Here is a 23773-nt window from a genome sequence, read left to right on the forward strand (position 1 = left end):
CAGTGTTATGTTTTTTTATTTATGTCTAAATAAAGGATTGGCACTTTAACACATGACAAAGATATGAATATATTTAATCCAGTCCAAGGATGTCCACACCACATAATGTCCATTTGAATACTTGAATTCATTTAATTTAATATTTTGGGACCATTAAGCACGTGACCACTACTCTGTCACAGTCTGTAACACTTTACAGTTGTGTGTATGATCTCCTTCCTTATTGCAATGATTAGAAAATGGACAAAGGAAAGGAAACTGTTACAATATATACATTATAAAAAGATACTGTATATACAGGCTGTATTGACAGACAAGAAGCAGGTGACATGTGACATGTAGTGTGTTGTAATTGTATTCTATTTTCCTTTAGTTACATTTTGAGGGTTAATTCAGGTGATTTTATGGCACCAGCCCGAGGTTCTGTACACTAATGAGTTCCCATTGTCTGTGTTGATGAAATCACAGTCATGAAATAAGGTGGTGTGGTTCTCACTGATTTTCGCTTATAGCGTGGTATCATCCGTATAATGTGTCGTCTGATCTCTGGTAACTTCAGCCCGTACACGAGAGGATTCAGAACTGGAGGAATGACGACAAATTCCAGCGACAGAATCACAGCCACGAATGGGTTGAGCTCATCGGGATCATACCGGCTCAAGGCGATGTCACAAAACCCTGCGATGGAGTAAATCACGAACGAAACTATGTGTGGCAGACAGCTCTGTAATACTTTCCCTTTGAATTCTGCAGATTTATTCCAGCAAACAACCACAATTCGTAAATAGGTGAAGAGCACAAACAAAAGAGGAAGGAAAACTATGCTTATGGTTAAAAGCATTCCTACGGCGTTGTTGACTGAGGTGGGGACACATGATAATTTCACAACATTCCAGTTGGCACAATACACTCTTTGTATCTCATTACCACAAAGAGGGAGCTTGGTGGACAGAGAGATGATCACTGTGAGGAACAAATTAGGAAAAAACCAAGCAATTACTAATAAGTTAAAAACTGTTCTAGAAGTCATTTGTCTGTGATAATGCAAAGGCTGACACACAGCGACGTATCTATCATAAGCCATGATGCCCAGAATGGTCATCTCACAGCAACCGTACGTGTAAATAACATAAGTCTGAATGAAACAGGCTGGACGTGAGATTAAGTGAGAGTCAGACACGAGGTCCATGAGGAATCTGGGGAAGAAACCAGTGGAGCCGTACAGAGAGTTGACAGACAACAAGGCAATGAACATGTACATGGGCTGGTGCAGCGACCTCTTCCGTGAGATCACAAGTATTATGACCAGATTGGCAGAGACGATGAAGCTGTAGAGCAGGAGGGAAAAGACAAAGGCAACATAGTAGTAGCTTCCGATGTTCACAAACATGGTAAACCTGAAGTAAAAGGAATCCGTGCCATTTTCCATTTTCACCCACACTAAATCAGCAACAAAGAATTCAGGAGATTCGTCTTCGCTGTTTGACGAACTCTGGTTCCTGCTTCTAGAAAACAATGACAGCATCTGTTAGGGTTTCAGCAGTTGTGATGATCAAGTGGTAAATACATAAAGAGACTAATTGAAACGTAATGTCACACAGCTGTGGTCATACATACCGTAGTTTCACTGTGTTACTGAACTCGATCACCTGGAGGTCTGCTCTACATTTAGTTCTGGGTTGGATCTGTTGACACACACGAGTGTGGCTGATAAGGAGGAGACAAGAGAATTTTAAGGGACTCTGTGTCGTCACAGCTTTTTACTCTGGATAATTCTGATGGTGAGATTGTCATCCCTCCCTCCCTCCATCCATCCATCCCTCCCTCCATCCCTCCATCCATCGATCCATTATCTATACTGCTAATCCTTTGAGGGTTGTGGGGGCTGGTGCCAACTCCTGCGGACACTAAGCCGGACGATTATCATTGTAATATATGAATGTATTACTCGACTTAATGCATCTTAAAATTTGTATGGGCCATGAATGCATCACTTGTCAAAACGATGCTATGTTCTGTGCTGATTCTGGTTCACCTTCACTTTAACCCAGCATCTAAGGGCTTTCACACCTGCCTTGTTTGGTGCAGACCATCAGACTTTCCAGTTAGGCCAAGACCACAATAGCAGAAGTGAAAGGAGCCTTGGAACACGATCCAGACCAACGGACCAAAATGTAGGATAGTTCAGACTTTTGGAGCAATAACAGAAAGTTGAGACAGCATTAAACAATAGAAGAAGAAAAATAAGTGGGCGTGGCATGCAGGTTACTTGTCTTTGATGATATAATGACAAGCGAAAATGACAAGAATGTTCATTCGGTGCACTCAAGCTCCTGTGAAGTACTGCACCTGGAGTTGATGCTGGTTATGATACTATAGTGGCAACAAAATGAATGTCATGAACGTATTCATTCATTTTCTCCCTTGGAACAAAAAGACTACTACCCTTTTAATGACAGCTTGCTAACGTCAGACAATCACTCATCTACAAATCCATCAAAGTCAAGTATTGTTTAAACCAGCACATGTAGATGATAAAGACAAGTCATACGAGCATCATACAAAAACTTTTACAGGGCAACACGAAACCAAAATTAACCTGATAACCTGAACCTTGGTTCTGACCTTGGATACAGAGTTTCAGGTGAAAACGCCCTCATTTCTTGACAGTTTAGAAACTTCCCCACAATGCATTAAGATTTGTGATAACACAGTATGGATATATTTTATTCAGGCTTCGGCGTTTTACCTCTGCTATTAATATTTCCTAATGAGAGGCATTTAGAGGAACAATGTACCCTGAGCGTTGTATTTCATTGTCTTGTTTGCAGTATTGTCAAATTTGCTTGTGTTTTGTGTATTTGCATGTTTCCTTAAGTTGCAGTGTGTTGACCTGTCAGGGCCACCGTACTATGGACATTGGGAAGCTTACTGTGCCTCTGTTCTGACTACATTATACACAGAGACAGGTCTGTTGCAAATAATGTTGATGGTTTTCATTGTTTTGTTTCTGGGTTTTGTGGTTTGGAGTCAGTTACCAACCAGACCGATAATATGAATAAACATTTGACAGTTGAAGTTAATGAACATTATCATAAGAAAATAAACATGCTAATGTTTGGGCTCCTGCATAGAGGTGAACGACTCTGCATCGATGCAGTGACTGAACATAATGATTCATGTTTTCAGCTACGTTCATTGTTTTAGCAGTTTTCCACCGCTGAATAATTACAACCAGCGCCGCTTCAGAATCAAGACAGACGCTCATTAAAGGTCCGGTCGTCCTGCATCAGAGTCTCTGAGAGTCTGGTTCCTCCTCACTCCCCTCTGACCTGCGCTCACTTTACACTTTAACATTAAACACTATCACTGGTCACAAGTTATTAGGACACGTACATGACTGACGTTTACTTTGTGTTTGTTTGATTCTCTAGAGTTTATGAGACACATGTTTAAACCTTCTACACAACACGAGATGCGCACAGTCAGGACATCAGGGTTAATGTGACCGGAACGATCCCGAGTCATGATCCAACATCATCGATCAATAACTAAATACATGTGGTTATCAGTTTGTGTGTGAAGAGGGACAGAGACGAGCAGACATACACACACACACAGACACGTTTGTACAGCTTTCTTAGTGAGGACACCCATTGGCATAATGCATTCACTAGCCCCTAACCCTAACCATCCAAACTAAATGCCTAACCCTTAACCTAACCTAAACCTAATTCTAACCCTAAAACAAAGTCTTAACCCCCAAACAGTCCATAAAAGGGGGGTCACAAAGTGAGGACCGCCCGAAATGTCCTCACTCCGTAGGTTGTAGACTTAAACTGGTCCTCACAAAGACGGCTGTACAAGAGCACACACACACACAATCCTGCAGACAGAAGAGAAGTTCTTCCTGCAGATTATCAGTGTTTTAACTTCATTGTTGCAGAAGAAGTGACGCACCGTTTATCCAGGAACATACATATATTTACCTATCGATGATTTCAGAAATGCTTAGTGGGACAATGTTTATTTATGAAGGTCAACTGAATTACACGTGAACCTGCCTCAATGCTTTAACACACTCATTTACTGTACAAAACTGGATTCTTATCAGTGTTGCTCTCTGGTCTCGTTTTAGATTTATGTCACAGGTTTGTCAGATGACATAATTATTTATTGATACGGACGTAGACACATTATACATCATGCTACACAATTTGTGCCCTAAAAAACCGACACATACATTGCATTGTTATGTTTTTTTTATTTGTGTCAGTTTTAAACCTTCATAGTTTTCATTGTATGGAGATGGATATTTTATATGTCCATGAAATCATGTACATTTTGTAAAATGTTATGTAAATCAAACATAAATCAGTTAAAAACGAAATAAATGAAAAAGACATATTTGCATAACCTTGCTGCTGTTTTCTAGGGAAGTAAGACATGTTATGATCATACTGAAAATACAGAATATAAGAGCAAATCTTAATTAAAGGGTCAAAACACAAAATATAATTTAAAAAAGCTGTAATAGCCTGATTTTCTATGGAGGCAGAATAAGATGTATCAGAAACAGTATATGTGATTCTGATGCTGTTATTGTACACATTAACATTCAAATTAAAGGTATAAACCAAGTAAAAAAAAATAGGTCACAGACTCTTTGTGTTGTCATTACAATGTCGTAATCTAGAGGTTAGAGCCTGGAAACTGTGCTATAAAATGTTTTTCTCTGATTGTAACAAGAATCCAGCATTCAGGTGATCGTATTTAATCCAGTCCAAGGATGTCCACACCACATAATCTCCATTTAAGTATTTGAATTAATTTCATTCAATATTTTGAGACAATTAAGCACGTGACCACTACTCTGTCACAGTCTGTAACACTTTGCAATAAGGAAGGAAATCATACACACAACGGAAATTATAAAAAAAATGGACAAAGGAAAGGAAACTGTTACAATATTTACATTATAAAAAGATACTGTATATACAGGCTGTATTGACAGACAAGAAGCAGGTGATATGTGACATGTAGTGTGTTGTAATTGTATTCTATTTTCCTTTAGTTACATTTTGAGGGTTAATTCAGGTGATTTTATGGCACCAGCCCGAGGTTCTGTACACTAATGAGTTCCCATTGTCTGTGTTGATGAAATCACAGTCATGAAATAAGCTGTGGTGTGGTTCTAACTGATTTTCGCTTATAGCGTGGTATCATCCGTATAATGTGTCGTTTGATCTCTGGTAACTTCAGCCCGTACACGAGAGGATTCAGAACTGGAGGAATGACGACAAATTCCAGCGACAGAATCACAGCCACGAATGGGTTGAGCTCATCAGGATCATACCGGCTCAAGGCGATGTCACAAAACCCTGCGATGGAGTAAATCACGAACGAAACTATGTGTGGCAGACAGCTCTGTAATACTTTCCCTTTGAATTCTGCAGATTTCTTCCAGCAAACAACCACAATTCGTAAATAGGTGAAGAGCACAAACAAAAGAGGAAGGAAAACTATGCTTATGGTTAAAAGCATTCCTACGGCGTTGTTGACTGAGGTGGGGACACATGATAATTTCACAACATTCCAGTTGGCACAATACACTTTTTGTATCTCATTACCACAAAGAGGGAGCTTGGTGGACAGAGAGATGACCGCTGTCATGAAAAAGTTTGGAAAAAACCAAGCAATTACTAATAAGTTAAAAACTGTTCTAGAAGTCATTTGTCTGTGATAATGCAAAGGCTGACACACAGCGACGAATCTATCATAAGCCATGATGCCCAGAATGGTCATCTCATAGCCAGCGTACGTGTAAATAACATAAGTCTGAATGAAACAGGCTGGACGTGAGATCAAGTGAGAGTCAGACACGAGGTCCATGAGGAATCTGGGGAAGAAACCAGTGGAGCCGTACAGAGAGTTGACAGACAACAAGGCAATGAACATGTACATGGGCTGGTGCAGCGACCTCTTCCGTGAGATCACAAGTATTATGACCAGATTGGCAGAGACGATGAAGCTGTAGAGCAGGAGGGAAAAGACAAAGGCAACATAGTAGTAGCTTCCGATGTTCACAAACATGGTAAACTTAAAGTAAAAGGAATCCGTGCCGTTTTCCATTTTCACCCACACTAAATCAGCAACAAAGAATTCAGTAGATTCGTCTTCGCTGTTTGACGAACTCTGGTTCCTGCTTCTAGAAAGCAATGATAGCATCTGTTAGGGTTTCAGCAGTTGTGATGATCAAGTGGTAAATACATAAAGAGACTAATTGAAACGTAATGTCACACAGCTGTGGTCATACATACCATAGTTTCACTGCGTTACTGAACTCGATCACCTGGAGGTCTGCTCTACATTTAGTTCTGGGTTGGATCTGTTGACACACCCGAGTGTGGCTGATAAGGAGGAGACAAGAGAATTTTTAAGGACTCTGTTGTGTCGTCATAGCTTTTTACTCTGGATAATTCTGATGGTGAGATTGTCATCCCCTCCCTCCCTCCATCCATCCATCCCTCCATCCATCGATCCATTATCTATACTGCTAATCCTTTGAGGGTTGTGGGGGCTGGTGCCAACTCCTGCGGACACTAAGCCGGACGATTATCCTCTGTAATATATGAATGTATTACTCGACTTAATGCATCTTAAAATTTGTATGGTACATGAATGCATCACTTGTCAAAACGATGCTATGTTCTGTGCTGATTCTGGTTCACCTTCACTTTAAACCAGCATCTAAGGGCTTTCACACCTGCCTTGTTTGGTGCAGACCATCAGACTTTCCAGTTTAGTCCAAAACCACAATAGCAGAAGTGAAAGGAGCCTTGGAACACGATCCAGACCAACGGACCAAAATGTAGGATAGTTCAGACTTTTGGAGCAATAACAGAAAGTTGAGACAGCATTAAACAATAGAAGAAGAAAAATAAGTGGGCGTGGCATGCAGGTTACTTGTCTTTGATGATATAATGACAAGCGAAAACGACAAGAATGTTCATTCGGTGCACTCAAGCTCGTGTGAAGTACTGCACCTGGAGTTGATGCTGGTTATGATACTATAGTGGCAACAAAATGAATGTCATGAACGTATTCATTCATTTTCTCCCTTGGAACAAAAAGACTACTACCCTTTTAATGACAGCTTGCTAACGTCAGACAATCACTCATCTACAAATCCATCAAAGTCAAGTATTGTTTAAACCAGCACATGTAGAGGATAAAGGACAAGTCATACGAGCATCATACAAAAACTTTTAATGGGCAACACAAAACCAAAATTAACCTGATAACCTGAACCTTGGTTCTGACCTTGGATACAGAGTTTCAGGTGAAAACGCCCCTCATTTCTTGACAGTTTAGAAACTTCCCCACAATGCATTAAGATTTGTGATAACACAGTATGGATATATTTTATTCAGGCTTCGGGCGTTTTACCTCTGCTATTAATATTTCCTAATGAGAGGCATTTAGAGGAACAATGTACCCTGAGCGTTGTATTTCATTGTCTTGTTTGCAGTATAGTCAAATTTGCTTGTGTTTTGTGTATTTGCATGTTTCCTTAAGTTGCAGTGTGTTGACCTGTCAGGGCCACCGTACTATGGACATTGGGAAGCTTACTGTTCCTCTGTTCTGACTACATTATACACAGAGACAGGTCTGTTGCAAATAATGTTGATGGTTTTCATTGTTTTGTTTCTGGGTTTTGTGGTTTGGAGTCAGTTACCAACCAGACCGATAATATGAATAAACATTTGACAGTTGAACTTAATGAACATTATCATAAGAAAATAAACATGCTAATGTTTGGGCTCCTGCATAGAGGTGAACGACTCTGAATCGATGCAGTGACTGAACATAATGATTCATGTTTTCAGCTACGTTCATTGTTTTAGCAGTTTTCCACCGCTGAATAATTATAACCAGCGCTGCTTCAGAATCAAGACAGACGCTCATTAAAGGTCTGGTCGTCCTGCATCAGAGTCTCTGAGAGTCTGGCTTCCTCCTCACTCCCCTCTGACCTGCGCTCACTTTACACTTTAACATTAAACACTATCACTGGTCACAAGTTATTATGGCACGTACAGGACTGACGTTTACTTTGTGTTTGTTTGATTCTCTAGAGTTTATGAGACACATGTTTAAACCTTCTACACAACACGAGATGCGCACAGTCAGGACATCAGGGTTAATGTGACCGGAACGATCCCGAGTCATGATCCAACATCATCGATCAATAACTAAATACATGTGGTTATCAGTTCGTGTGTGAAGAGGGACAGAGACGAGCAGACATACACACACACACAGACACGTTTGTACAGCTTTCTTAGTGAGGACACCCATTGGCATAATGCATTCACTAGCCCCTAACCCTAACCATCCAAACTAAATGCCTAACCCTTAACCTAACCTAAACCTATTTATAACCCTAAAACAAAGTCTTAACCCCCAAACAGTCCATAAAAGGGGGGTCACAAAGTGAGAACCGCCCGAAATGTCCTCACTCCGTAGGTTGTAGACTTAAACTGGTCCTCACAAAGACGGCTGTACAAGAACACACACACACACACTCCTGCAGACAGAAGAGAAGTTCTTCCTGCAGATTATCAGTGTTTTAACTTCATTGTTGCAGAAGAAGTGACGCACCGTTTATCCAGGAACATACATATATTTACCTATCGATGATTTCAGAAATGCATAGTGGGACAATGTTTATTCATGAAGGTCAACAGAATGACACGTGAACCTGCCTCAATGCTTTAACACACTCATTTACTGTACAAAACTGGATTCTTATCAGTGTTGCTCTCTGGTCTCGTTTTAGATTTATGTCAAAGGTTTGTCAGATGACATAATTATTTATTGATACAGACGTAGACGCATTATACATCATGCTACACAATTTGTGTCTAAAAAACCGACACATACATTGCATTGTTATGTTTTTTTATTTGTGTCAGTTTTAAACCTTCATAGTTTTCATTGTAGGGAGATGGATATTTTATTTGGCCATGAAGTCATGTACATTTTGTAAAATGTTATGTAAATCAAACATATAAATCAGTTAAAAACGAAATAAATGAAGCAGACATATTTGTATAACCCTGCTCCTGTTTTCTGTGGAAGTCAGACATGTTATGATCATACTGAAAATACAGAATATAAGAGCAAATCTTAATTAAAGGGTCAAAACACAAAATATAATTAAAAAAAGCTGTAATAGCCTGATTTTCTATGGAGGCAGAATAAGCTGTATCACAAACAGTATATGTGATCCTGATGCTGTTATTGTACACATTAACATTCAAATTAAAGGTATAAGCCAAGTAAAAGAAAAATAGGTCACAGACTCTTTGTGTTGTCATTACAATGTCGTAATTTAGAGGTTAGAGTCTGGAAACTGAGCTGTAAAATGTGTTTCTCTGATTGTAACAAGAATCCAGCATTCAGGTGATCGTAGTTTAATCCAGTCCAAGGATGTCCACACCACATAATCTACATTTGAGCATTTGAATTCATTCATTTAATATTTTGAGACCATTAAGCACGTGACCACTACTCTGTCACAGTCTGTAACACTTTGCAATAAGGAAGGAAATCATACACACAACTGTAATGATTAGAAAATGGACAAAGGATAAGGAAACTGTTACAATATATACATTATAAAAAGATACTGTATATACAGGCTGTATTGACAGACAAGAAGCAGGTGATATGTGACATGTAGTGTGTTGTAATTGTATTCTATTTTCCTTTAGTTACATTTTGAGGGTTAATTCAGGTGATTTTATGGCACCAGCCCGAGGTTCTGTACACTAATGAGTTCCCATTGTCTGTGTTGATGAAATCACAGTCATGAAATAAGCTGTGGTGTGGTTCTAACTGATTTTCGCTTATAGCGTGGTATCATCCGTATAATGTGTCGTCTGATCTCTGGTAACTTCAGCCCGTACACGAGAGGATTCAGAACTGGAGGAATGACGACAAATTCCAGCGACAGAATCACAGCCACGAATGGGTTGAGCTCATCGGGATCATACCGGCTCAAGGCGATGTCACAAAACCCTGCGATGGAGTAAATCACAAACGAAACTATGTGTGGCAGACAGCTCTGTAATACTTTCCCTTTGAATTCTGCAGATTTCTTCCAGCAAACAACCACAATTCGTAAATAGGTGTAGAGCACAAAGAAAAGAGGAAGGAAAACTATGCCTATGGATAAAAGCATTCCTACGGCGTTGTTGACTGAGGTGGGGACACATGATAATTTCACAACATTCCAGTTGGCACAATACACTCTTTGTATCTCATTACCACAAAGAGGGAGCTTGGCGGACAGAGAGATGACCACTGTGGGGACAAAGGTTGGAAAAAACCAAGCAATTACTATCAAGATAAAAACTGTTTTAGAACTCATTTGTCTGTGATAATGCAAAGGCTGACACACAGCGACGTATCTATCATAAGCCATGATGCCCAGAATGGACATCTCATAGCAAGCGTACGTGTAAATAACATAGATCTGAGTGAAACAGGCTGGACGTGAGATCAAGTGAGAGTCAGACACGAGGTCCATGAGGAATCTGGGGAAGAAACCAGTGGAGCCGTACAGAGAGTTGACAGACAACAAGGCAATGAACATGTACATGGGCTGGTGCAGCGACCTCTTCCGTGAGATCACAAGTATTATGACCAGATTGGCAGAGACGATGAAGCTGTAGAGCAGGAGGGAAAAGACAAAGGCAACATAGTAGTAGCTTCCGATGTTCACAAACATGGTAAACTTAAAGTAAAAGGAATCCGTGCCGTTTTCCATTTTCACCCACACTAAATCAGCAACAAAGAATTCAGTAGATGCGTCTTCGCTGTTTGACGAACTCTGGTTCCTGCTTCTAGAAAACAATGACAGCATCTGTTAGGGTTTAAGCAGTTGTGATGATCAAGTGGTAAATACATAAAGAGACTAATTGAAACGTAATGTCACACAGCTGTGGTCATACATACCATAGTTTCACTGTGTTACTGAACTCGATCACCTGGAGGTCTGCTCTACATTTAGTTCTGGGTTGGATCTGTTGACACACATGAGTGTGGCTGATAAGGAGGAGACAAGAGAATTTCAAGGGACTCTGTGTCGTCACAGCTTTTTACTCTGGATAATTCTGATGGTGAGATTGTCATCCCTCCCTCCCTCCATCCATCCATCCATCCATCCATTATCTACAGTGCATCCGGAAAGTATTCACAGCGCTTCACTTTTTCCACATTTTGTTATGTTACAGCATTATTCCAAAATGGATTCAATTAATTTTTTTCCTCAAAATTCTACACACAATACCCCATAATGACAAAGTGTTAAAAAAGTTTAAAATGTTTGCAAATTTATTAAAAATAAAGAACGAAAATATAACATGTACATAAGTATTCACAGCCTTTGCTCAATACTTTGTTGAAGCACCTTTGGCAGCAATTACAGCCTCAAGTCTTTTTGAGTATGATGCTACAAGCTTGGCACACCTATTTTTGGGCGGTTTCTCCCATTCTTCTTTGCAGGACCTCTCAAGCTCCATCAGGTTGGATGGGGAGTGTCGGTGCACAGCCATTTTCAGATCTCTCCAGAGATGTTCAATCGGGTTCAAGTCTGGGCTCTGGCTGGGCCACTCAAGGACATTCACAGAGTTGTCCCGAAGACACTCCTTTGTTATCTTGGCTGTATGCTTAGGGTCGTTGTCCTGTTGGAAGATGAACCTTCGCCCCAGTCTGAGATCCAGAGCGCTCTGGAGCAGGTTTTCATCAAGGATGTCTCTGTACATTGCTGCATTCATCTTTCCCTCGATCCTGACTAGTCTCCCAGTTCCTGCCGCTGAAAAAACATCCCCACAGCATGATGCTGCCACCACCATGCTTCACTGTAGGGATGGTATTGGCCAGGTGATGAGCGGTGCCTGGTTTCCTCCAGACATGACGCTTGGCATTCAGGCCAAAGAGTTCGATCTTTGTTTCATCAGACCAGAGAATTTTGTTTCTCATGGTCTGAGAGTCCTTCAGGTGCCTTTTGGCAAACTCCAGGCGGGCTGTCATGTGCCTTTTACTGAGGAGTGGCTTCCGTCTGGCCACTCTACCATACAGGCCTGATTGGTGGAGTGCTGCAGAGATGGTTGTCCTTCTGGAAGGTTCTCCTCTCTTCACAGTGCAACGCTGGAGCTCTGTCAGAGTGACCATCGGGTTCTTGGTCACCTCCCTGACTAAGGCCCTTCTCCCCCAATCGCTCAGTTTGGCCGGGCGGCCAGCTCTAGGAAGAGTCCTGGTGGTTCCAAACTTCTTCCATTTACGGATGATGGAGGCCTCTGTGCTCATTGGGACCTTCAATGCTGCAGACATTTTTCTGTACCCTTCCCCAGATCTGTGCCTTGATACAATCCTGTCTCGGAGGTCTACAGACAGTTCCTTGGACTTCATGGCTTGGTTTGTGCTCTGACATGCACTGTCAACTGTGGGACCTTATATAGAAAGGTGTGAGCCTTTCCAAATCCTGTCCAATCAACTAAATTTAACACAGGTGGAGTCCAATCAAGTTTTAGAAACTTCTCAAGGATGATCAGTGGATACAGGATGCACCTGAGCTCAATTTTGAGTGTCATGGCAGAGGCTGTGAATACTTATGTACATGTGGTTTTTTCGTTTTTTATTTTTAATAAATTTGCAAAAGTTTCAAAAAACCTTTTTCCACGTTATCATTATGGGGTATTGTGTGTAGAATTTTGAGGAAAAAAATTAATTTAATCCATTTTGGAATAAGGCTGTAACATAACAAAATGTGGAAAAAGTGAAGCGCTGTGAATACTTTCCGGATGCACTGTATACTGCTAATCCTGTGATGGTTGTGGGGGCTGGTGCCAGTTGTAGCTGAAACTAAGCGGGACGATTATCCTTGTAATATATAAATGTATTACTCGACTTAATGCATCTTAAAATTTCTATGGGCCATGAATGCATCACTTGTCAAAACGATGCTATGTTCTGTGCTGATTCTGGTTCACCTTCACTTTAAACCAGCATCTAACACGGAGTTGTCAAAGGTAATAGTAAGGTCATGGGTGGGAGAGCCTTTCCCTGGAAGGAAAAGTGGTTTTGTCTTAATAACAGGAGTGAAAGGAGCCTTAGGAGCCTCAGACCAAAGGACCAAAATGTAGGATAGTTCGGACCTTTGGATTATTAACAGAAAGTTGAGACAGCATTAAACAATAGAAGATAACATGAACATGAACCTTGGACACCCTCATTTCTTGCAGTGTGTTGAATTCTCAGGGCCACTGTACTATGGACATTGCGAAGCTTACTATGCCTCTGTTCTGACTACATTATACAAAGAGACAAGGTCTGTTGCAAATAATTGTTGATGGTTTTCATTGTTTTGTTTCTGGGTTTTGTGGTTTGCAGTCAGTAACCAACCAGATCAATTAAGACCGTTACTAAGAATAAAGATATGACAGTTGAATTTACTGAACATTATCAAAATACAATAAACATTGAAGTGGTTTTAATGTTTTTAATTCCAGTTTTGGTCAGTAAGAAAGATACTGACTTCAGGGTCTGTAAGTATCGACTATTAATAACTGCATGTACTCTATGTGAGTCTTTGAAAACCAACAACCACAGGGTTTCCTATGAGTGAAGAAATTTGACAGCTTTTGGCATAAACAAGTAAATTTAATGTAAAATGAAAATAACAACACTGTTTCAAATATATTTAAAAAGATTGTGTTTAGCATGTCGTCCCATGTGGTGAGTGTACAATGACCATTGGATCATCATTAGTTAGCTGTAGCCAGCCCTGTTCCCTGAGGCCTTGTTGTTTTTCACTGACAGACACCAGGGTCGCCACAGTAATGAAACCCACAACATGAGCCTCATCCGCATTGGGCCTCTGAAGGTAAAGAAAATATACAAGTCAGTATGGAGAATTTTAATTTGGATATATTTTATTATTGTGATTACAGAAATACACAAGCACACGTGTTCGCTTAGGTCATTTTGGGGGAAATTACAAAGACATACATAGCATTTTTAGACTTATCCTATTCACAACAAAAATAACCTAATCAAATTGTGGAGTTTGACCGTTGAACTGTAGAAAATTATAAAAAAAACTAGACACATTAGCGTCGGCTCATTGTAAGTTACCACAGTTTGCTAGCCGGCGATGTCTTCATCCTGCAAACACATCTTGCCTGGAAATGTTTAAATTCTATAAGAATGATGAGATGGAGACAGATGTGATACTTTAATGCCGTTGACTTAAACATAGCAAAATAACACATACTGTATGTGTGTGTGTAACATGTTTTGTTGGGTTCATCGACCTATTTTTTTTTTATTATCAGACATAAATATTCAGTCAACAGTTCCTCAAGCATGTCCTCAAAGAATTGAACAGGTTCCACCACTGATCTGTCTTCAGGCAACACAAGAGCACAGGCTTGTTTCAATATGTAATGTTGGGCCTCCTTCAATAATGTTTGTTAATTAATGTATTGATGTTCATCAATACATTGTACTAATGTCTGTTAGCTCTTATTGATGCACTATTATTGCACCCATTTAGTTTCACATACAGAAGCCTGAGGCCAGAAAAACATGTCCCTTAGTCACCAAAAGCAGTTTCTACAAAAAGAACATGACTCTTTTATTTCTGTAGGTTTGATGAATGTTCAATATAACTTTGTAAATACTGTACTACTTTGTCATGTAATCAAATTACAAATGTAGAAATATTCGCTGACATGCAGGATAGGAGCAGACTTTAAACACCTCATCCTCCACCTCTCACATCTTATTTGTATGTTAAAGCTTTGACACATACACTAACACAAATTAAAAAAAACAATGACTATAATGATAAATTCAAATGTATTATTTGTTGATGAGTTGTCACAAACACAAATCAACCATAGTCAAATACCTACTGCATATCAAACCTTCAGTCTCAGTTTAAGTCTTTGACCTGCCATCATGCACAAAGATATGAATCTCTTTCTAACTTTAGTCAGGATCAGCCCATAGATAATAGGGTTGAGTAGAGGGGGGATCATGAGAAACTGTATGGCCATAAAGTTCTTTAGACTCTGCGGCACAGACGATGATCCATACCTCGAGTACATGGTGTCAAAAAGTAAAGCAGCAGTGACATTAAGCAAACACAACAAATGTGGCACACATGTCTGCGTAAACTTCCTTACGCTCTCTTTGGATTTTAAAGCCGACCTCACCACTTGCACATATGAATTTAAGATGAAGAGGACGTGCCCTATATAGACAGAAATCACAATCAGTCCGACAATATCGTTCGACGATGTTGAACTGCAAGCAAGTTTGACAATAGCCCAATTCTCACAGTAGAGTTTTTGTATGTGAGAGCCACACAGTCTCAGTGTGGATGACATAGCTACAATCATTATGTCACAGGAGAGAGGAATGAGCCAGGACACACACACTAACAAAGCAGTCCTCCGCACAGACATGTAGTAGTGATACTTCAGTGGCAGACATATGGCCACATATCGGTCATAGGCCATCAGAGCTAAAATAGAGAAATCATTTTTTGCAAAGGAGTATATCACAAAGATCTGCAGAAGGCATCCCGCATACGATATCACCTGAATATCAGACAGAAGATCAAAGGCAAACTTTGGATAAAAGCATGTCGTCCCATAGATCCCATTGATGCACAAAGAACACAAACAAATATACATGGGTTCATGTAGATTTCGATCCAGTGCTATGATTAGAATGAGAGACACATTTACCATCAGAATAGCACAATAAGACAATAAAGTGAGAGAGAAAAGTGTTGCCCTGTAGTTGACTGTTGCATTGAAGCCAGACAGTGAAAATACAACGATACCAGCAGGATTGATCATATCGTCAGTATTCTGTATGTTCAGTCGCCTTGGTGTTGCACACGAATTTATATTTCGTAGGGGACAGCCCCTATTCACATGTCGGCGTATGATAGAGAGTTAGAGTCCTGACGTCACATCGAGCTGAGGAAACTTAGTGTCTTAATGAGCATTTCTTTCATCCTGCTTTCTAAAGAAAGCCTTTTTGTCAAGCTTATTTCCCATTTTTCACACAAATTGACAGCTGCAGTTTTACAGTTTGTGATTTTAAGAGAGTATATCAAAATACAAAAAACATGAGTGGTTATTAAAACGCACCAGTGTGTCAGGGCTGGGACTGATGTTCTCATAATTTGGTTTCTTCCATGTCCATTATATTCATTACCCCTCTCTTCCAAGTGATATTTTTAGCCTTTTAATTGGCACCTTAAAATGAAGAAAAAATCTGAGCACATGAAGACAAGCGACCGCTGAGGCTGATGAGTATGTCATTCAGTTTAATGATTTAACTGACGCATCACAGCAGGAAGGTCATCAGTTCAAATCTCAGCTTGGTCAGGTCTGCAAGGGTTTCCCCCGGGTACTCCGGCTTCCTCAGTCCAAACACATGCAGAGTGGGGTGACACTACAGGTTGATTGGATCTGTTGGTGTGAATGAGAGTTTAAGTGGTTGTTTGTCCCTGTGTCGATAAGGAAAACACATTCACAGTTGTTGCATTGATCATTGTTAAACTATATAAACTGTGGGCATGTACCAGGGAGGGTAAATTGGCAACGCAGAGTCTAGTTGGTCAATTGCTCTCCCTGGATATAAAGGCAGCAGGAGAGCAGAGACTGACACGGACAGGACACGCCACTGGAGCCAAGGTTATATACTGGCCAATTTATGTTTGCTCCTGTGTCAATCAATAAAATATGCAAAAAAGTAAGTGGTTCGTGTCTGGCTGTTGTTGCAAGACCCTTGCCACAGTGGCGGCCAACGTGGGGCCCAACATAGCCGGCAAATGTTCAGACTCACAGCAGCTCCAGTCAGTGGCTGCTCTGGCCCAAATGGTTGAGGAATCATGGCTATGCAAAGGGAGCAAGAGGAGGGGAGGAGACGCCAGGTAGAGGCGTAGCAGCGGACTCAGCTGCTGGAACATCACATGGCCAGGTCAGGGTCTGTGTCACATCTGCCACGATACGACGCTGGCGGGAGAAGCCCAGGCATTGCTTGGGGGGACTGAGGTGACGTCGACAGAGTGGGCTTCCAGCCCCTGTTTCTGGTCCCTTGTCGATGGTGATGTCAACACAAACCCCTGTTCCTGTCCCTGTTCCCGCGTTGGCGATGAGGCAGATGCCCATGCCTTTTCCTTGTCTGCTGTCGGTGGCGGTGCCCACCTGCCCGGCTCCCTGAGAGACTTGGCGTGCGGCTGCACCAACCTGCTCAGCCCTGCCTGTAGGCCAGCTTCCTCTCCCAGCCTCATGTGGAGGGGGGCGGGTAGGTCAGGCCGCATGGCTGCCTGTTTTGAGTTCGATGATGGGGGGTATGTGGGTGTGGAGGTGGCTCAGAGAGCATCTCCAGCTGTACCAGGGAAGGTAAATTGGCAGAGATGAGTCTAGGAGGCCAATTACTCTTCCTGGATATAAAGGCAGCAGGAGACCTTCTTCTTCTTTTATTCTACCACTGAAACGATGATCGTTACTCTAGTGAGGCGATGATTAATATTGTTCTTGTGCATCCACGGCAGCATGTAACTAGGCCCATTTGCACTTTTGGAATTGTGAAAAAACAAGCACATGACTGCACTAGACTTGGCATCTTTCCATTCATTTTGTCTCAGTGAGATAATAGGTAGGACTGTGAAAGGAGGGAGAAAGTCATTGGCGTCGTAACGTCCAAAAACATTATAAGCATATAAGCATCATAGTCAGACACCTTTAGGGCCCTTGGTGAAATTGAAATAATATTGAAGCCAGTCAGACGTTGAATTTGAGATATCGACATAATATTGCTGTTGTGTTTCTGCATAGCAGCTTTAAACGCCTAAAACTGGGTGCAGGTACAACTGGACCTTTTATGAGCAGCTTGACATGGTAGAAAGTGCATTTCCTCCATAAAATGTGCCAAATAAATAGAGTTTATTATATTACAAAGTGCAGATAGTCACCAGAAAATGCCAAAATCCACTGTTGTATGCTGAGCTGGTGCCAGAAGGTGACACTGACAACTTTTACTCTTAGTTCACCAGACAGTAAACTAACATAGTTAAGTCACGGTCCCATGAACTGACAGAATATACAATAAAGATAAGATTGGAATTGGTGAAATTCCTCTATAATGGACTATTTTAATTTCTCAGATAAGATCAGCACTGTCATAAGAGTTTAGCTGGCAATTAAAAAATAGTAGCTTTGTCTTAAGTTCAGAGAGCATTTTGAGGAACTTTGGGGGCCCCAGGCAAAAGGATCCTGGGGGGCCCTATATCAAACCAAACTTCTAAAAGCTTTTGGCAGAAAGTGAGTGGACTGTTGCCTCATTGGTCTTTGACCTTGTTGTTGCAGCTTCCTGTACATAGATCATAGGATTGAAGGTGTTTCTCACTAAATTAATGTTGCTGTAGATCAACCGTTTCTCGGGCGCCTGAGGCAAATGCCTGCGCTGTCGACCCTGTTGCAATGTTCAGGTTACTGATACTAATCAGTACTATTTACTGCATATAAAAGGGCAAATATTTAGTTTTTGGCCTGTCATTTCTAAATACCAGATATCCAAACACGGAAAACAAATGTACTCTGTTTGTCTGGGACTTTGTTTCCAGTCTCTAACACCAGTGACCATCTCTCAGTGTAAAGGGTGTTTGTGCACAGTTGCATCTGCATGGAGACCACTTGTCTCCGGCCATAACAGGCCATAAATTGATGTCAAGGGGATAAAAAGGTCCAGTGGACTAATGACCCCGAGGCCTAATCATCATGTTTACTCTGTACTTGCATCAAGATTGATGAGAGTTACATCAGCTGGTATTTCATCAATAACAGAGTAGTCTCATGTGTGTGGACGGAGCACATCAGGCCCTCTCAGGGGAAATGTGAAGGTTGATGCCCCTTAGTGTCTCCAGCCATTGTTTACCCAAAAAAAACTTTTAATGAAAGTGTTTGTGTGCCACTTAGACACTGGACGGGTCAAAGACAGATGTCGCACAGTGTAACCTGAATGCATCATGCTATTGTTTACAATGTAATAATGGGAAAGTTTATGTCATGTTTTTCAGACTATGTCTCAAATTCCTTCATGCATAAATCCAAACAAACAGCCATTATGATTAGTCACAATGCTTTGTATGTTTTTACATCTTTGAACAGCACAGGATGATAAAGTAACAATGTCTTAAAGGGATAGTTCACCCAATAATTAAAATTCACTTCTTATCTACTCATCACTATGCCGATTGGGGGGGGGGGGGGTGTTTGAGTCCACAAAACACAAAAAAAAATTGAAGTAAATGGCGACCACTTCTTCAGACGATCACTTTGATCACCCCCTTTCAATCTACATGTTACAGACATGGAGTTTAAAAGACGTGTCGGCCATTGAGGGTTTAACAGAACACGGTAGCACATTGTGTAAATGTAACTTCATACAAGGTGTTGTTATGTGATTGGTCCTCTGGTGTTACATTGATGCATTGTTAGATGTATTGGGGCAATTGTTTACAGTCAGTATGGGCCTAACTCAGTCATTTCACACTAATATATGCTCAGCTCAGTAAAGGCCTCTGAAGCTCTTTAGTTTTCAGATTATCTCTTTTTCTTTGTTGCATTTCTTTTTGTCTCTCTTTGCTCCTTTCCTGCACTTTTACGACCTCATCATCTTCCTTTCAATCCTCTTTCCTCTCAACATTTTATTAATCAGCTCCCGCAGGATTTGGCTCCACTGTCCACTGCTGAAAAATATTTTTTTTTAAAAAGGAGGATTGAATTAACAGTTTTTTTATACAATGTTTTCTCTGACATGTACAGTTGTTTTTGGCAAACAATTTTAGACGATAGCGATTTTAACCCTGATCGAGAATGCAGCTCTCCTGGGACATCCTGTAGGCCTGATAGTCTAGGACACACACACACACACACACACACACACACACACACACACACACAGGCCTCATCACATTAACCTAAAATATGTACAACCCTCTGCATCTTTGACCATTTACAACCTCCTAACAACATCCTCTAACTCTCTAGCTTTTAACACTTTCCCTCCCATGTACTGACCCCTTCCTGTCACCATAGTTTCATTAGGATTTAACTTCCATTGAGAAGCCACCAAGTCCCATCTTATTCTAGTTTACCAATCCAAATTTAAATATGTTATGTTAAATGTTTCTTTTGCTTCCTTTTTTGTGAGATATGGAGCTGGTCAGGTCAGTGCCCATTAGTGCTACAACGTAGTCCTAGTTTTTTATTATTTTCCTATTTCATTTTCAAACAGACAAGTTTTCAAAATAGAAATCTGTCAGACAGCAGATGATATGTTAAATTTGTGCAGGTACAGACATATGTAAAATAACATGGCAGTGCCTGCAGCTTAATTTCATAAAGAGACAATTCAACAAACATGTAGTGTGTACTTTTTAACAGTTAACACTTACCAACACTTGATAATTCCCCTGCAACTTATTTCAGAGTTAAAGACAGTTTGTGATGTTTGATATTAAAGAGGGTGGAATGCAGTGAGCATTGGAAGTCATCAGCTGATAAATCCAAGGAAATACTAGAGATGAAGTTCTTCAGACATGCTGCATGTGAAGGAGTGAGGAGAGACTGAAGCATCTGTCATGGTGAGGAACTCAACCCAGTTCTAACAGAAGCCACGAGAATACTCTCCTGTGTCGATGACGAGTCCCCACAGGCGGCTCTAGCCCGTTTTGTTCCTCAGAGCCAGCTGAGCCTCCCGCTCTGTCACGTAAAGTTACTTTACGTTACGAAAGCACGTTATAAAAGAGGAGGGAGGAAAGATTAATAATGAATTTATAATGAAAAAAAAACATCTATAAAGAGGAAAAATAAAACATTTACGTTACGTTACTTTACGTTACGTTACGTTACGTTACGTTACTTTACGTTACTAAACATTACATTACGTTACTTTACGTTACATTATGTTACTTTACGTTACTTTAGGTATAAAGAGATTTATAAAACTGACATCTTTAATGTTCTTGGCAGTGTGCAGTTCAGGAAAGTGTCTGATAAAGCTCACAAACAAATAGACACCCTGTCTTCCTGGTTGGCCTGAGACAGATCCCAGTTTACCAGTTTTCTAGTTCAAGTTTACATTTCAAGACATTTTTGCTGGGAGCAGTTTCCATTTAAAAATCAATCTTTGGATGCAAAGAGTTTTTCACTTGAGCCCCCGCTCCCCAAAATGTCTGTGCACGGCCCTGAGGAAACCAGTGGGTACAGTAGGAGTCTTTGCTTAAGACATGAACGTTGTTGTGTAATTACAGGGCAGTTATCTAATCTGTCATAATTGAATATTCACTTTCATGATGTGGTGTGAATGTACAATTCAAAGAGGTATAAAGATGTTATAATATCAAATCCAACCCACCAGACACAGTGGTGGTCCAGACGCTTGACGCAGGATCCACAGGTTCGACAGTGTCCGGCCCGCGGGGGGTCGCATTGTTTCGCACACAGAGCATCTGCTCCACTTTTCTGTCAGGGCAGGAGGAGAGGAGGAGGAGGCCGCTGATTGGATGGATCCATTAAGATGTGTAGAGTCCTTGTTAACCTCCTCACTCTGGCTGTGATAGGAGGTGGTGTGATTTACAAAATCAATCTTTTTTTATGTTACAAAACAGAGCATTGCACATTTCACAATCAAAGGAACTGTAGAAAACAAAATAAATGTTCTACATCATCTATTCAGCATGTTTATCTGCTTTTCTTCCTCTAAATAAATGTATCATCCAGTTTCCACTGGCAAATGTAAAAAAAAAACTGATCTCACCAGGCACATGGAGAGCTTTGCTTTTTTGACAGATTATAGATGTAAAACATACTTATTATTCATCTGTGGATGAAATAATTGTCAGCACATCACTGTACCGCTTATGTTCTTTTTAGATTCCAATAAAGTGACTTCTATTATGTCTTCTGTTGAGCGGCCTAAAACAGAAATGTCTAAAACAAAGACGGGAGACCTTTGGTTAAAATAAATGTCAGTACAAAGTTTATGATCTAATAGTCCTACATGACCATAGTCATAGGTCAGAACAGGGCAGTTAAAAGCTAATTACCAGACCATTGTATGTATTTCTAGTTGTGGCCACCGGAGGGCAGGTTTTTTCCATGTGATCAACTGAAAATACGGTGATGCAGTGATCAAAACTTTATATTCAACTGAAATATGACATCCTTAAGGAAGCCCATTCCCGCCACTTTGATGAAGAAAATACAAATCCTGTATCTCATAATTATGACTTACTATCTCATTATTATGAGATACTGACTGCAGGGTCTGTCTGCGGGAGTGTGTGTGTGTGTATGCTCGTCTCTGTCCCACTTCACACAAACTGATAATCACATGTATTTTTTTGTTATTAATCGATGATGACGGATCATGACTCCGGATCGTTCCCTCACTTTAACCCTGATGTCCTGACTGTGCGCGTCACTTTACGTCTCGTGTTGTGTGAAGCAGGGAAATGCGTGCACACGGTGTTTACATGTGTTTAACATGTGTCTCATGAACTCAAACAAACACAAAGTAAACGTCAGTCCTGTACGTGTCCTAATAAGGATAATTATGACTTAGTATTATGAGATAGTAAGTCATAATTATGAGAAAGTAAGTCTTATTATGTTATAATTTGGCTCTTAAAATTGAACTGAACTAAATACATTTTATTAAATGAATTACCATGGATTTTTTGTGTAAAGCACTTTGTCACCTTGATTAGATAAGTGCTATACAAATAAAGTTATTATTATTATTTAATTATATAAATAACACAATTTGGGGCAAAAACTGAAGTTGCCTTTTCTCAAAACTCGACCTGCTGTTTCTAACAGTATATTCAATGAATGGAGAAAACTGTAAAGTAAATGTCACAGTGTAAAGTTAACTTTGTCTCATAAAGCTCGGTCCAGCAGACAACTGCATGTAGTAGCACATTGAGGTACATATTAAAGAAACATCACATTTCTCCAAATGCAGAGTAGAAAAGATGGGATTCGTCTTCTTGCAGGCACCCACTTACCTCCACCAGCAGATGGCGCTATGGGATTTCTTATTTGATACCAAACTGGATCAGACAGGAAGGTTAGACATTCATGAGGTTTAGAGGGCAGCATTATTAATTAACACAGGCAATTAGCATGAAGGGTAATTAGTATTAAGGATCTTCAGGTTTCCACTGGTATTATGTGTAATGTCTAGCTTTTTATGCCCCTTAGCAGTTTTAAACAGGTGCTTCTGCATCAGTGTAGATCAGTGCATCAGTGTTTCTTCTGCTTTTGTACAGTTAATCTGCAGGAAAGATGTGTTCTCAGGCCTCTTCAACATTAAAGGTTCAGTGTGTAAGATTTAGGTGAAAGGGATCTATTGGCAGAAATTAAATATAAAATATCCTGATGTTTTCACTAGTGTGTTTCATCTCAATTGTATGAATTGTTTTCTTTACCCCAGAATGAGCTCTTTGTATTACATACAGAGGCCGCCATGTTTTTTACAGTAGCCCAGACTGGACAAACTAAACACCTTTTGAGTTTTTATGACAACTGAAGGCTACCTCAGGTTGTCTTTAATGTTTGGAGGGGGGGGGGGGGGGGGGGGGGGAATATTAAGCTGCAACATTCAACTTCAC

General features: G+C 40.4%; 4 protein-coding genes across 4 annotated transcripts; all 4 read right to left on the reverse strand.

Moving 5' to 3' along the window:
• Positions 1-430: 430 nt before the first annotated feature.
• LOC117754957 (olfactory receptor 6N2-like) lies at positions 431-1429 on the reverse strand. The gene has a single exon (XM_034574323.1). The coding sequence runs from the start codon at positions 1427-1429 to the stop codon at positions 431-433; it is 999 nt and encodes a 332-aa protein (XP_034430214.1).
• A 3740-nt stretch (positions 1430-5169) lies between these two features.
• LOC117754958 (olfactory receptor 10A6-like) lies at positions 5170-6167 on the reverse strand. Its single transcript, XM_034574324.1, has one exon. It carries the CDS (start codon positions 6130-6132, stop codon positions 5170-5172), a length of 963 nt encoding a protein of 320 aa, XP_034430215.1. The 5' UTR covers positions 6133-6167.
• Positions 6168-9519: 3352 nt separating this feature from the next.
• LOC117754903 (olfactory receptor 142-like) lies at positions 9520-10839 on the reverse strand. The gene has a single exon (XM_034574251.1). The coding sequence runs from the start codon at positions 10832-10834 to the stop codon at positions 9872-9874; it is 963 nt and encodes a 320-aa protein (XP_034430142.1). The 5' UTR covers positions 10835-10839; the 3' UTR covers positions 9520-9871.
• A 4151-nt stretch (positions 10840-14990) lies between these two features.
• LOC117754882 (olfactory receptor 10J5-like) lies at positions 14991-15938 on the reverse strand. Its single transcript, XM_034574219.1, has one exon. It carries the CDS (start codon positions 15936-15938, stop codon positions 14991-14993), a length of 948 nt encoding a protein of 315 aa, XP_034430110.1.
• Between the last annotated feature and the right edge of the window lie 7835 nt (positions 15939-23773).

The sequence above is a fragment of the Hippoglossus hippoglossus genome, chromosome 21 (genome assembly GCF_009819705.1).
Source record: "Hippoglossus hippoglossus isolate fHipHip1 chromosome 21, fHipHip1.pri, whole genome shotgun sequence".
Lineage (NCBI taxonomy): Eukaryota > Metazoa > Chordata > Actinopteri > Pleuronectiformes > Pleuronectidae > Hippoglossus > Hippoglossus hippoglossus.